Genomic DNA, 13751 nt, shown 5'->3' with positions numbered 1-13751 from the left:
TAACCCTTGTGTTGACTTCGGGTCAAATTGACCCGTTTTAAATTTTTGTTTTATATCATAAAATATGGGATGTAGAAATAAGCGCTGAAAATGTGTAGAAGAAAAATTGTACAATTTGAAACGTTGGAAAAAGCAAAAACAAACTGTGAAAAAAAGGCATCAAAAATGTTGGGGAAAAAAAGTGTTTTTTTCAAGGTTGACGGGAAGACAACACAAGGGTTAACCTTGTATACTGTCTATGGTATTAACCCCAAACTAATTTATGTCTGCAGAACAGCTGGATAACATCATAAATAAATGAGATTGATATATTAAAATGTTCATTTTTTTACATATCAATGTAATTAATTAAACCTGAAAATGAGTTGAGAGATACTGAAAATATGTTTAAAGTCGTATTTTGGAGAGAACTATTATGTAGGCTACTCTAATTCTCTCCATTCTCTCTCTCTCAAATGCAAAAGGGGCTTTATTGGTATGAAAGTTTCAATAACAATGTTGCCAAAGCATCAACATACATTATTCAGACAGAACACAATAAACAGTTAAATGAACATTAAAACATTAGGATGGATTTATTACATAGCAAATATGAAAACAAAAGTTAAGCAATGTGAAACAAAAACAACAACAAAAATTCTAAGACAAATAAGTCTAGAAGTAAAGATAGAATTTAGATATACATATGTACAGATATTTAAAGCGCTATATCAAAATAAACAGAGAGAGAGTGTGTGTGTGTGTGTCTCTTCTCTCTCTCTCTCTCTCTCTCACACACACACACACACACGCACACACACACACACACAAACGCACACTATGGTTTTTCTGCAACGTATTTGATTTGCTCTTGTGGTCGTCTAATAGGCTTACAGAGATGCAGAGGTGAGAAAGTCACAGTGCGGAGTGGATCACTCTTAATCCTCTATCCCATTTACACTCCATTTTGTATTCAGCATACTGAGACCATGCATGTAGTTTAAGACCGAGACTGAGACCTGCTGCTCATGATGGGGTTAGAGGGATTATATCTGGCTACACAATAGTTTGAATATAAACAGACAATCCATGCTCTCTCATTCCACCATAGCTCAGAGTTAACTTTATCACGGTTAACTGTAATTTTCATGCTACAGATTTCGAAAATCCTATTAGTTGTAAAAAAAAAAGCTCAGAGCAAGTTGCTGTTATTGCATGTGATGATGCCAAACAAACTGAAAGCAATGTAGACAGAAGAAAATACATTTTAAAAAAGACTACTAGTTCCTAAGAAATTAGAACTGCAATTATTTATTCACATAGCAATTGAAATCCTTGTTTAAAGTAGATTAAAAACTAACTTTTTAATCTACTTTTATATACATTTGGATATCAGGAGTGCCTTCCAATTCACAAACTGTGAAATAAGAAAACTAGCCAGTTTTCTGTGGGCTGCCTAAAATCAGCAAACCTGGGATTCAACAAGCCATTCAGATTTAGCTCACCTTCCTGTCCCATGCAGGCTCATTAGTAATTACCGTGCCCCTTATGAGTATCTCCACCCACGGCTTGAGAACTATACAAGAGAAGAAAAAAAAAAATATATATATATATATATATATATATATTATATATATATAGTAAAGGCCAAAGTTTGGCCACACCTTCTCATTCAAATGTGTTTTTTATTTTCATGACTATTTACATTGTAGATTCTCACTGAAGGCATCAAAACTATGAATGAACACATATGGAATTATGTACTTAACAAAAAAGTGTGAAATACCTGAAAACATGTCTTATATTTTAGATTCCTCAAAGTAACCACCCTTTGCTTTTTTGATAACTCTGCAAACCCTTGGTGTTCTCTCAATGAGCTTCATGAGGTAGTCACCTGAAATGGTTTTACCTTCACAGGTGTGTTTTGTCTGGGTTCATTAGTGGAATTGTTTCCCTTATTAATAAAAAAGCAAAGGGTGGCTACTTTGAAGAATCTAAAATATAAGACATGTTTTCAGTTATTTCACACTTTTTTGTTAAGTACATAATTCCATATGTGTTCATTCATAGTTTTGATGCCTTCAGTGAGAATCTACAATGTAAATAGTCATGAAAATAAAGAAACACATTGAATGAGAAGGTGTGTCCAAACTTTTGGCCTGTACTGTATATATATATATATATATATATATATATATATATATAGTTTTGAAGTTAATTTGCATTTGTTCCAAAAAAATTTTCCTTGACAATATGTATTTACATAATCCAAGCCAATCTCTCACCCAACTCTGTTCCAATAGAATCCGAGTGGGAGGAGCCATAGGTTTGGGATCCATGAGTGTCGTTGGCATGGATGTATAATACGACCTGGATTTAATTAGATGTGTTGTGACAATCCCAAAAAAATGTATCCACTGATTTACAGATGTCTCTTTTGCCTTCTAAATCTATAGGGAAATGTGTTTTTTTTGGGACCCATGGCATCACGTGATGGTCCCGGGAACTGCAATCACTGTTTATGTTCAATTTGCTATAAAGCTCAGCACACTTCATTGGGTCCTGGTTGTGAGTCACACGCCCACACTCTTCACTCAGCATTTATATAGACTGTCTAGTCCGGTTTACTGCGTCATTACTGACCTATATCACTAACCAGACCACTTTTTGCACTAACTGTATATTGACTCCTCACTACATTTCAGCAGTGCTATAGACTGCCTATTCATGTATGTTGTGTTATTACCATGTCACTTTCGCATATCCATCGTCTTACTTACACCTCTTACTTACACCTCACTTGGCAAATTTGTATTCTGTATTCCTGTATTGTATTGAATGTGAAACTGTATGTTGTCCTCCACGCTTATGCTTTTCTTGGCCAGGTCACCGTTGCAAATGAGAACCCTTTCTCAACGGCCTGCCTGGTTAAATAAAGGTTTAATAAAGACCTGTGGCATTAGGTTTTCATGACCCCCAGGCTCAAACTCTTCTCAAATAACTACACTTTCAGAAATCTCACTTGATCTATATAATTAAATTAAGTTGACTTTACTTGCAAATGTATTTTTTACATACAACAAATGAAATAGTTTGTAAAAAGACAAACCTTGCATGATATTAATCTGATGCGAGAAGTTGCCTTCATTTTTTCCTTTTTAAGTAGATCAAGCAGAATATTTTTTATCAGTATACCTTTGCCTTTGGTCTGGCATATTTTTTCACAAGCCAATCAGAGCAGACTGGGCTTTTTTTGGAAGGGGGGGCTTAAGAGACAGGCGCTAATATGGAGCGTGTGTGTGTGTGTGTTCATGGTAATGAAGGAACATGTCACCCAGTCAACAGAGTGGCTCATTAATGTGTTTTAATATTTTTTTGGACAACAGTGGAGCACATGGGAAAATTTTTTCCCAATAACAAAAATATAAAGTATCATATAAAGTATCACCAACCCTATGCTTTAATAAATATTTGTGTAAATAAATATTTTGTGTCTAAAGCCATTTTCATTACATTTTTCAAATTGTGACAACCAACCTTTAGGCCCAGGAAGAACAATCTTAACATGACTACATCTCACTATCATCAGATTCAGGCAGCTAATTTATGCTTATGCCATTTATTTTTCATCTAATAAGATGACTCGGCAGATTCTTTGCACTCTACTACTCACAGTCCCATGGGAGACTCACTTAACCCTAATAATTAGAGTGATAAAGGAAGTCTAGTAGGTGAGAGGAGGGTATGGGGGCTTTCGATTAGTTGTCAAGGGCTACTTGGAGGCCCCCTGACGCAGCCAGAGAACAGCCAGGGATTCAATTCATCATCCTGCCGGTGCCAAGCGCTAAGGGCCTTTTCATTATCAGACCACTGAGTCCCACTGTCGGCTCTTTCAGTATAAATGTGAGTGATGGCGTGCGCAGGGTGGGTTGTGGGTGTAGTAGTGATGGAGGGGTGGGGCCGGGCCCTCGTCGTAAATGTCATTCCCCATTGGACCGTTACAGGTCCCCGCTCCAAAATAATAGGCCCCGTGACCTCTCTGTTGTCTATAATTAACCTCTAACCTCCTCCCTCCCTGCCTCATCCTCCAATCCCCAGACGGCCATGATGTGGGAGATGCTGTTTGCCAAGCAGCCCCCGATTTCTCTCACTACAGGCAGAGGCGTGAATTAGGAAAGGGTGTGGGGAGCAACAAAAGAAAATGGCTGCCGCTCTTGTTTTTCAGTGAATGAATCACATGTTAGGGATGACCTATCACTCTGCGTTATGATGCCTAAAAATTAAATCTTTAAAAAAGATCATCTTTTCCATGACAAGACCTGGCAAAGATTAGAGACAGGGTCATAATGACATTTTTGTTTCTACGTTGAAATCAAATTAAAGACACATTTCCAATTCCTTTGCACAATTTTGTCAGAGCAAAGCATTTTATTTCTATTATGAATGTTACAGCGACCTACACGGACAGGGCTCGCAGCAGAAATGTGGGGGTCTCTCTCAAAAGGAGTGTTTGACATTCCCCCTCTGTCTCTGTGTGTGTGCTTGACATGCTCTGAATGTGCATTAACCGCAGCTGTGCCATGTCTCCAGCAGCAGGGGAATAGCCAGGTTTGGAAAGACAAGCTCGGTTAAAAAAAAAAAGAAAGAAAAAAGAAAAGAGAAATGAGCTGGAGAACACAGGTACCTCCCTCGTGCAGGCATACAGACATTTACCACAACAATGAAACACCCAATGAGCAAATTGTGGCGACGGTAAGGTGTCGGCTAAATAACCCCAAGTCACAATAGAAAGTCAAATGGTCCCTAATGGCTGGAGCTGACACCTGTACAGAATGACATTTAATGACGCGCACTCAGACAATTGCAGGAGAAGAATCACACAAGGAGGAAATGAGACATAGAATGAGGGAGCTTTTCTCTTGTCTTTAGCGGCAGACAGGAAGGAAAGGCATCTTTCATATTCAGGCGGTGGAAACAGAAAGGAGTCATTTGTGGCGCATGATTGTCTGTGCAGGTTCTTGGAACTGTGAGAAGGAAATGCAAATGCCCTGTTGCTGGCAGCGCCACAGAAGCTATGCCAGCATGTGTGTGGCATATTGAATGATAATGACAAAGCAGGCTATATCCCCTGTGAGCAAGCCTGCGGAACAATGATTACAGATTGGCCGGTGTGTCCTTAGCATCACAAGGGACTCTGATTCTAATGCTAATCAGAGCTGCTGCCCATTGAAATATATCTGTACTTGCAAGGCACAAGGAAATAAGATGGAATATCCCAGTTAGGCTGTAATTGTATAATGAAGCCCTGTTTATTTTTGATATTTCAGCCCACAGGAATTTATACATTAGCTTTTGGCAGGCTTAACCTATTGCACCACCTGCTGGCCTGAGGCTGGTATATGGGTGATACACGCTTGTTTTCGTTCTAGGACACTTAGAAGCAATTATCCGCCGCCAGGCATAAAGTGTTGATGTATGAGCTTGACTGTATTCTGCGTTATTCAATTTGTCATTTGAGGTGGAAACCTGTTAAAGACGCCTCATCTTCCTCTGTTAGTTGGATCATACAGGCACGTGCTAATCCAGTCTCAATAGAAATGGCACACCTATTGGGATTCATCCCTAGTTCAGGTTTTACACTCTCATCCCTCCCCCACCCTCCCCCTGCTCCATCAGCCTGCATCAGTCACACTATCACCCCCACCTTTCCTCTTTGAATGTACTTTATTTTCATTCCGAGGAGAGAAACAAGAAGGAGAGCCGAGGCACAGTGATGCTCAGCTGCACACTCAATGTAGGTTAATGGAAGGGAGGAGAGTCTGAGCTCAGGCCGGCTCTGATTGGCCGGCCGGCGACGTGCAGCTTCTTCGCAGCACAACCTGTCAGTGTTAATCAGGGCCCATCTCTTAACAGCCAGCCAGGGCTATCGGAGAGGTGAGCCCATTGCTATTCAGGACGAAACAGATGATAAATCATTTGTACATAATTAGTGCTCAGCAAGGTTACAACTGACACGTATTTTCATCTTAATTAGGAGGGAAATTTGTTCCATTAATTTAATTTGGTGCGCATGAGCGCCCCTGCACCTAACTAAGTTAATCTTACACCTGTCAGGATGGGAATGGAGTCGGGCCTTGGATCACATGGCGAAATGAGTAAGAGTCCTCTATCAGATTGTTCCACGCACAGACATCCAAGCCAATTGGAATGTAGTGAAGCAGCAGTGGCAAATAAAACTGCAGCTTTGAACATCTACTGCTGTGTGTAGTAGGAAGTGACTGTTATGGGTATTTAACTCCACTCTACTGTTCTTAAATCAGTTTGGAATGACTATGCATGATGATAAATACAGTAAGATAACCCTTGTCTTCTGTCACATCTCATAGCCATAACACACTTTAAAAGCTGATCAGGGAATAGAAGTCGGTATCATCTTCAATTTCTTAGCAGCCAACCAATGAGGTAAGCACAAATGCTCCTTCATCCTAGAACAAATGTTTAAGCAGATCTTACAAATGGGCATAATGGAGAAAAACACGTTCCATCATGGGGGTTGTAAGGCCATTCGTACCCCCAGCTCTCTGATTTACAGCCACAGCAGCCTTCATATATTTGAGTGAGAATCACTGTCTGATCTTGTTGCAGTCCAGCGCGCAGGAGTAAGTCCAAGGACTAGGTCTCTTTTCATTGTTGAAAGCTGAATGAAGCTGTAGTAATTGCCCCAAAAAAGGTGGTTTCGATAGAGAGGAAGATGGAGAATGACTGATTTAGTAACTATAAGGTTTCTAATGGAATTTTCCACTGTCTCTCGGGCACTCAAGCTGACAACCATTACCTGAACTGATGCATAGTCCATTACGGGATCCCCCCCTTTAATAGAGTGTCTATCATGTGAAATACAGAGATGTCAGTTGCCAAAGTATGCACTCTCACCCATGTGTGAAGGTTTAACCCAACTGTAATGGCTTTTCCTTTAGACACTGCTGAGTGGCCTTAAAGATCTACAGTATGTATGAGGAAAGAGAGAGGAAGGAAGTCAAGCACAAACTTGTAAAATGCTGTTGTTGGATGCTGTACGGATCCTAACTGTGGCCCTGTGCTTCTTTCAGGCAGGCCAGTGGGAGCGTACACACTCACCGGTGCTGAATCAAGGGTGAGTGGCTGTATCATGTCTGCAGACCTGCTGGTCAGTTTACATCATCCAAATAGGTCTCAATGACACAATTTCATCTGGCATCCTGTAAAAATGCCTAAAATACCAGGATGTTAAAGATATTTTGTGGCAAATATTAGAAGTTAGGGGAGACACCACCGAGGAGACACCACCTTTTTTCTATTTTGAGTTTTGGGCTATTTTACTTCCATAGCATAGCATCTTCGTTCATACTATTAGGGGGGAACATCCAAAATACACATTTAGGTGTTTATTTTACACTTTGTGTATTTTCACCTGCAAATTCCTCCTAAATTCAGCAAAAGTTAGCATTAGATAATGCTTCATTTGCATATTTAACGAAAGATTTCAGAAAACTCTGAATACAAAAATATATGTCCTGATGTAACAAATTAACTGGGAAAGTTCCATGTTGATATCTGTTAGTTATTTGTTTTACCCTATCAACCGTAATGTCTTGCAAAATGTGTGGGATTTTATAATGTATATCTTTTTTTTTTTTTTAGATTATTTTTTTTGGGGGGGCATTTTATTATACAGGACAGCTGAATATGTGAAAGGGGAGAGAGAAGGGGAATAACATGCAGCAAAGGGCCACAGGTCGGAGCTGAACCTGCGGCCGCTGCAACAAGGACTGAGCCTTTGTACATGGGGCGCACGCTCTACCAGGTGAGCTATGCAGGCGCCCCATAATGTATATCTTTAAAAGGTATAAAGGCTTAAAAGTAGCACTTACATACACCTAACTTCCCAGTTTCATTCCTATCTATATTCTGAAGGTTTTTACAGAGGGGTTTGTTCAGATACCAATCATAGCCTAATTTATGTAACATTTTATACCTAAAAACATGGCGAAAATTGATTTTCTTTTATGGCTGTTGACACCATATTCTGATTTATTTATGCTGTGATGAAATAAGATATCCAAAATCCCCCTCTGTAAAACCCTTTGACTCTAATATGTCAACAAAATAAAAGAAGAATTTTGAACCTGGCTTTATCCAATGTTCAAATTTCTCTTCTGGAAATGTATGCAAATGAGCGCATATTTAACAAGACAATGCTTCATTTCCATATTTAAACATAAAATTCCAGAAAACTTGTAATACAAAAGATAGTTGTCTTAACCCTCATGTTGTCCTCAGGTCAAATTTGACCCGTTATCAAAATGTCTTCATCAGAAATATGGGTTTCTTTTTAACCAAATGACCCAAAAATAACATGAATGGTTGGCTACAACGCTCTTTGCAAGTACAATTAATGATCCCTATACTTTCATTACATTTTGAGTGTTTTCTTCAATTTTATAGCGTTTGAAAAAAATGCAAACGGTTTCTAAACAGTATTGAGACTAAACTTTGACACACACCAGTCTGTGATTATCCATCAACATACATTACTCTAATATTAGTCAAAATAATTCATCATTTCTGCTTTCTTGACTCAAAATGAATCATTTCCTTTAAAAGAGGTTTATTGACCATGAATTCAAAAAAAATAAGTGTAACAGTAGTGGTAATAAGTTGGTGAGTGGCGCGTAGACAGTACTGGTGGTAGTGGACAAAAGCATCAGTCAAAAAAGGACAAAAACGGGTAAAAAAAACCCGACATAAATTTTTTTAAAGAAAGTGTCAAAAGAGGGACAAAAACATTGAAAAAATTCTATTAACTGACTAATTGTTTCTAGCACTATACATTATTGCTGATACAGCTAGGTATTGTTTGAAATAATTTTTTTGTATGTTAGTGCCAATACGATATTTCACAATACCAATACTAGGCACTGCAATACATTTTTTTGTGAAACCTTACTTTGAGGAAAATAAACATAGTTGTCTATAAATCCTTTTTCATTTAAAAAAAAATAAATAAAAAATAAAAGCCAAAGTTCTCACATTTGAAGTGTCTAAAAACAAGAGCTATACAAGAACATGATTTCAATTTTTTTTTGATTTCAATCAGTACAAATCAAACTGTCTAGCTTTCAGTCATTAACACAAAATAGGGATAGTCATGCCCCCCCCCCAAATGTGATTTTGATACTGTTTAGGAGCATTCCCAACTTTTGCTTTCCATATTGTGATTCAATGAATGACACAAGCTTTTTCTTTGGACCGTGTGACTTTGACTCCCACTCTATTCACCTAATGGAGCTTCCATGTAGGGTTAAGCCTTTTTTTGTCATTTATGCCATCACTTCGTTCTAAGCTGTTGCACTCATTTCATTCCACACACCGTATTTGTAATTCAGCTTGATCATTCGGTATCTTTCACTATGGAACGTTGGCTTAAGTTCTGTCTGTAAGTGATGTTTTTTCCTATTACGACAGGCTTTAAGTTTGTTGTCATACCTTGACCGTTTGGACTGCTGACTCTGCGGTCATCTTCAGAAGCGGCACGTGGCATCGCTGTGACGTCTACCGCAGGTGGGATATATTTAGTTTGTGTCGTTCCACCTGTGTGAAACTGTCAAGGTATGACAAAAAAACGTTAAGCCTGTCGTATAAGAAAAAAAAAAAAAATCACTTATAAATTGAAATAGTAACCTAAATAAACTTGTTTGGATTATTAAGTTCAGTCTGCCTGAACAGTGCTTGTCATTCAATCAGTGAAGAATAATTACATTTACTCTACTTATAAAGTGCAGTACTCGGAGTACAATTACAATATTTGAGGTCCTTGTACTTAATATCACCATGCTCCGCTTCATATTTCTGCTCCACTACATATCAGGAGGAAAATATTGTAATTATTACTCCACTCCATTTATCTAAAAGCGATAGTAAGTGGTTTAGATTTAGGTATTAGAAACCCATAATAACAAATACATAATAAAATTACAATATATACTCATACCATACATGTAACTACCCATTACATAAAGTAGCAACATTAAAATGCAACAAAGACTAATGCATCAGTAATAAGACTTCAAGAATAGAATATATAGACCTATGATAAATGTAACATTTAAATGCAGCCTTCCTGCATAATGAGTAGTTTTTTTTAAACTTTGGGGACATTTTGCTGTTTCTATTACTTAAGTACTTGTATTAAAGTAACGATGTGAATGAAGAAGAAGAGTATTTTACATGATCCACTGGTAACTAGGTCACCAGTTCTAAATATTAGAATATGACAACCTTTGCTTTTGGAGGTGCATGGGTGCGGAACAAAAACACTGGGAAGCACTTGCTGTTTCAGTTGTTAATGTACTGCACCGCTTTGAGACAACACAATACATACAGTACATATGAGTAACAGCTGTTAACATTTTAACCCACAAGCCTGCGATCAACTCTTGACTTTCTGTATCTGATTAAACATATCTTAATCTCAAGAATACAATCATAAAAAGGCTCCCGAAAATCATTTTCAAATACATTGGCAGCTCTCTAAATGCTGACACATTCTCACAACCAGGGCTGTGCTCGATCAAAGAAATTCTTAGTCAACTAACACTCATTCAATTGTATCGACTAATTGATTAGTTGATTTAATCGACAGATCTGTAAATCTGAGTTTCTCCGCAAAGAGTCCTGCTAAAGCACCACTTTAATTCTTGTGTTTACCAGAGATGAGCTCGTACGGTTCTTGGAAAAAAAGTCATTCAGCATGAAAAAAGCATCAAACATGACTAATGGACTAAAGAAATCTAAGTTGACTAAGACCAAAACGACCGATTAGTCGACTAATCGACTAAGAGGGAGCAGCCCTACTCACAACATGGACTGAAGTAAACTGATCAGCATCACACTCACGGAGCCACACAGACCTGCATGTCTACATAGTAACTGACTAGTGGCGAATTACTAACAACCTTCTTTTTTTATATAAATTGACTGTTAACCAGTGAGCATGTGATTAATAGCTGTCGCTAATGTTTTCTTTTGCGTGAGTCCAGAGTACTGGTATTCCCAGGGGAAGCCTGCTTCTTGTCCTTCATCAGCTCCTCCCGAGCCATGGGCTCGATGATGGCGCCCAGCTGGGTGAGCACCTTGGGCTTGCTCATCTTTTTGACGGTCCGCTCCGTGTTCCACGTGCGGCCCAGCGGCGAGCGGATGGTGCTCTCGAACTGCGCGTGGTTCTGGAAGGGGAAGGGCAGCGAGTTGACCTGGTGGAGGCTGATGGCGCTGTTTCTCTTCTCGGACACGATGACGCTCGGCAGGTGCTGGTCTTGTCGGCGCGGCGGCGGCGCCGTCTTGATCCGGAACCTCCTGCGCTTGTTGCGGGACGGCTTGAGGTCCGTGCCCCCCCACTCGCCCCACCCGGGCAGAGTCAGGTCCACCACCTTGGGCCTCCCTGCGTCCTCCTGCTTCCTCTTGTCCTTGAGGAAGTCAGAGACGACGTCATCTCCGGCGAAGGCCTCCCTGATGAGCCCCCTCTGGTCCGGCTTCTCATCCGGGTCTTCGGCGTCCTCCACGGTTGGAGCCAGTGGCACTTGGATGACTTTTGCCTCTTTGGTGAGCACTTCTTTCAGCTCGATCCCTCTTTTCCTTTTTCGTTTTTTTCCTGCCTTCTGAGTTGCAGGTGCCAGGTTTTCTGTGGCTGGGGGCTGCTGGGGCTGCTCGGGGGCTTCGTCAGCGGCGGGCTCCTCCTGCCTGAGGAGCTCTACGTCCTCCAGGGTCCTGATCCTCATCAGCCCCTCCTCCAGCCGAGCCGAAGCGTCCGTGTGGCTGGCGTCCGCGGCCGCCTCCGCCTTCTCGGCCTCGGCCTCCCGACGGCTGTCGGCCATTCCTCGGAGAAGGCTCGTGAACTCCGACAGCTCCTCTTCCTCTTTGTCCGACGCGCCCGGGTCATCCGCTGCGGCGTTTTCCTCCTCGGCGTCCCCAGACGCGACGACGTCGGTCTCCTGAGCCTGACGCAGTTTCCTCCTGCTGTCAAACTCTCGGAGGAGCGCTTCCTCCTCCGTTTCCTCAACCTCTTCTTCCTCCTCCTCCTCTTCTTCAACAGCTGGATTCCCCCCCGCTCCAGGCCCTTCGGCTATGAGAACCACCGTGTCACTCGTCTCTTTTTCTGTGGGCTCTTCTGAGAGCTTTCCTCTCATCCAGGGATTTGAAGAATCCAGTCCCCGCTCTGCATCGTTTACAAAATCAGGCAGCACCTCTGCATCGCCTGCTTCCTCCTCCTCCTCCTCCTCCTTATCATTCAGCGAGGTCACCAGCTTCTGGGTCAGCTCTTTGTTCACCTCCAGCTGCAGCTGCATCGCTTGGCGAGCCCCCTCGTCGTATTTGGCCATGATGGCTTTCGACTTGGCCCACTTGCCGCTGTTTTGGTGCTTCAGCGACATCCTCTCCTGCATCCTGGACAGCTCCATCTTGCTCAGCTCCTCCAAGGCGGCGGCGGGGTCCGACCTCACCATCTCGTCAAACTGCTTCACAAAATCTTTGCGCTTGGCCTTGTTCTGCACCTTGTGGTATTTCTTGCTCTTGATCTTCCTCTCTCTCCGGGCCTTGGCCTCGTAGTAGGACTGCAGGGCCCGGGCTTTCTGCAGCTCTGCGCGTCGGATCTTGGCCTCCTCCAGGCTCATCGCCCGCATCGAAGCCTCCTCGGTAGGGGTCAGGACGGGGTCGTGGAAGGGCTGCTTGTTGGCGGACAGCAGGGCGAATATCTCCTGCTCGAGCGGGGTCTGCGCCTTCCAGCCGCTCACCACCCTCTCCATGGGTTTGGGGCCAGAGGGCTCCTGGTTTAAGGGAAAGACCAGTTGCTCAGCCCTCTGGTTCTGTCTGATGATCCCTTTCCAGCGGGTCACTTCTGTGGCTGCCTTCTGGAAGGCCACATCCCTCTGGATCCTCTGGCTCTCCTGCTTGCTGAGAGGGCACTCTATGGTCTTTGTACTCCGCTGCAGGTTCTTCAGCTGCTTCTTGGCCTTGGCCGGGACAGCGGAGGTTTTTTCCATAGTCCCAATGAGGTCGGACAGGTCGACTTTGTCGCCCTCTCCCTCCGCGTTGACAGTAAACTCAGACATCTGGACGGCCGCCTCGGATCTCTCTCCCAGCTTCTTCTTCCTCTTACCGCCGATAGCGCTGATGGCTTCCAGCAGCTTGTGGCGTTTTCGTTCATCCTCGCCGTCCTCGTCCTCTTCGCTGGTGATGTTTTCATCCGCGTTGTATAAATCCTCCTCATCATCATCACCGTCGTCGTCGTAGACCACATCCGCCTTCACCTCTGCGATCTTATCTGTCCCCTTGGAGCTCTTCTTGAGACTCTTTTTACTCACTTTCTTCTTAGAAACTTTAGCCATGCTGGAGTAAACACCGCCGGAGTGGAAGGGGACTTGGCTGTACACACGTGTGCCGTGAACGGAGCCGTTGTCGTAAAGTATACGCTGCAATGTGACCAGCAGTGTCGCAAAAATATATCTCCTTCCCTTTTCAATATCCCCCCCAATGATACAAAAGATGACAGAATATCAATGTGCGAAGATACCTGTAAACAAGATTTTTTTTCCCCCCAAAATGTAAAAACGTTGTGATTTCCTTAAGATCTATCAGTTTGGAGAAGGCACTGAAGATAAGTTAAAAGTTTAGAGATAGCCTATATCAGAGGTGGGCAGCCACCAATAGAGCCTTCAGAAAGCGAGCAACTTAAATTTGTG

General features: G+C 42.0%; 1 protein-coding gene across 1 annotated transcript; it reads right to left on the bottom strand.

Annotated features, from left to right (window-relative positions):
- Window positions 1-10748: 10748 nt before the first annotated feature.
- si:dkey-251i10.3 (uncharacterized protein LOC553498 homolog) lies at window positions 10749-13472 on the bottom strand. Its single transcript, XM_039818018.1, has one exon. The coding sequence runs from the start codon at window positions 13395-13397 to the stop codon at window positions 11031-11033; it is 2367 nt and encodes a 788-aa protein (XP_039673952.1). The 5' UTR covers window positions 13398-13472; the 3' UTR covers window positions 10749-11030.
- Window positions 13473-13751: the final 279 nt, after the last annotated feature.

This window comes from Perca fluviatilis, chromosome 12 (assembly GCF_010015445.1).
Source record: "Perca fluviatilis chromosome 12, GENO_Pfluv_1.0, whole genome shotgun sequence".
NCBI lineage: Eukaryota > Metazoa > Chordata > Actinopteri > Perciformes > Percidae > Perca > Perca fluviatilis.
Note: the sequence above shows the minus strand (reverse complement) of the source record. Positions and strands in the feature narration are given on the sequence as shown.

Excerpts from the sequence above, each read along its gene's own strand:
- si:dkey-251i10.3 (XM_039818018.1), bottom strand. The coding sequence starts at position 13,397 with ATGGCTAAAGTTTCTAAGAAGAAAGTGAGTAAAAAGAGTCTCAAGAAG.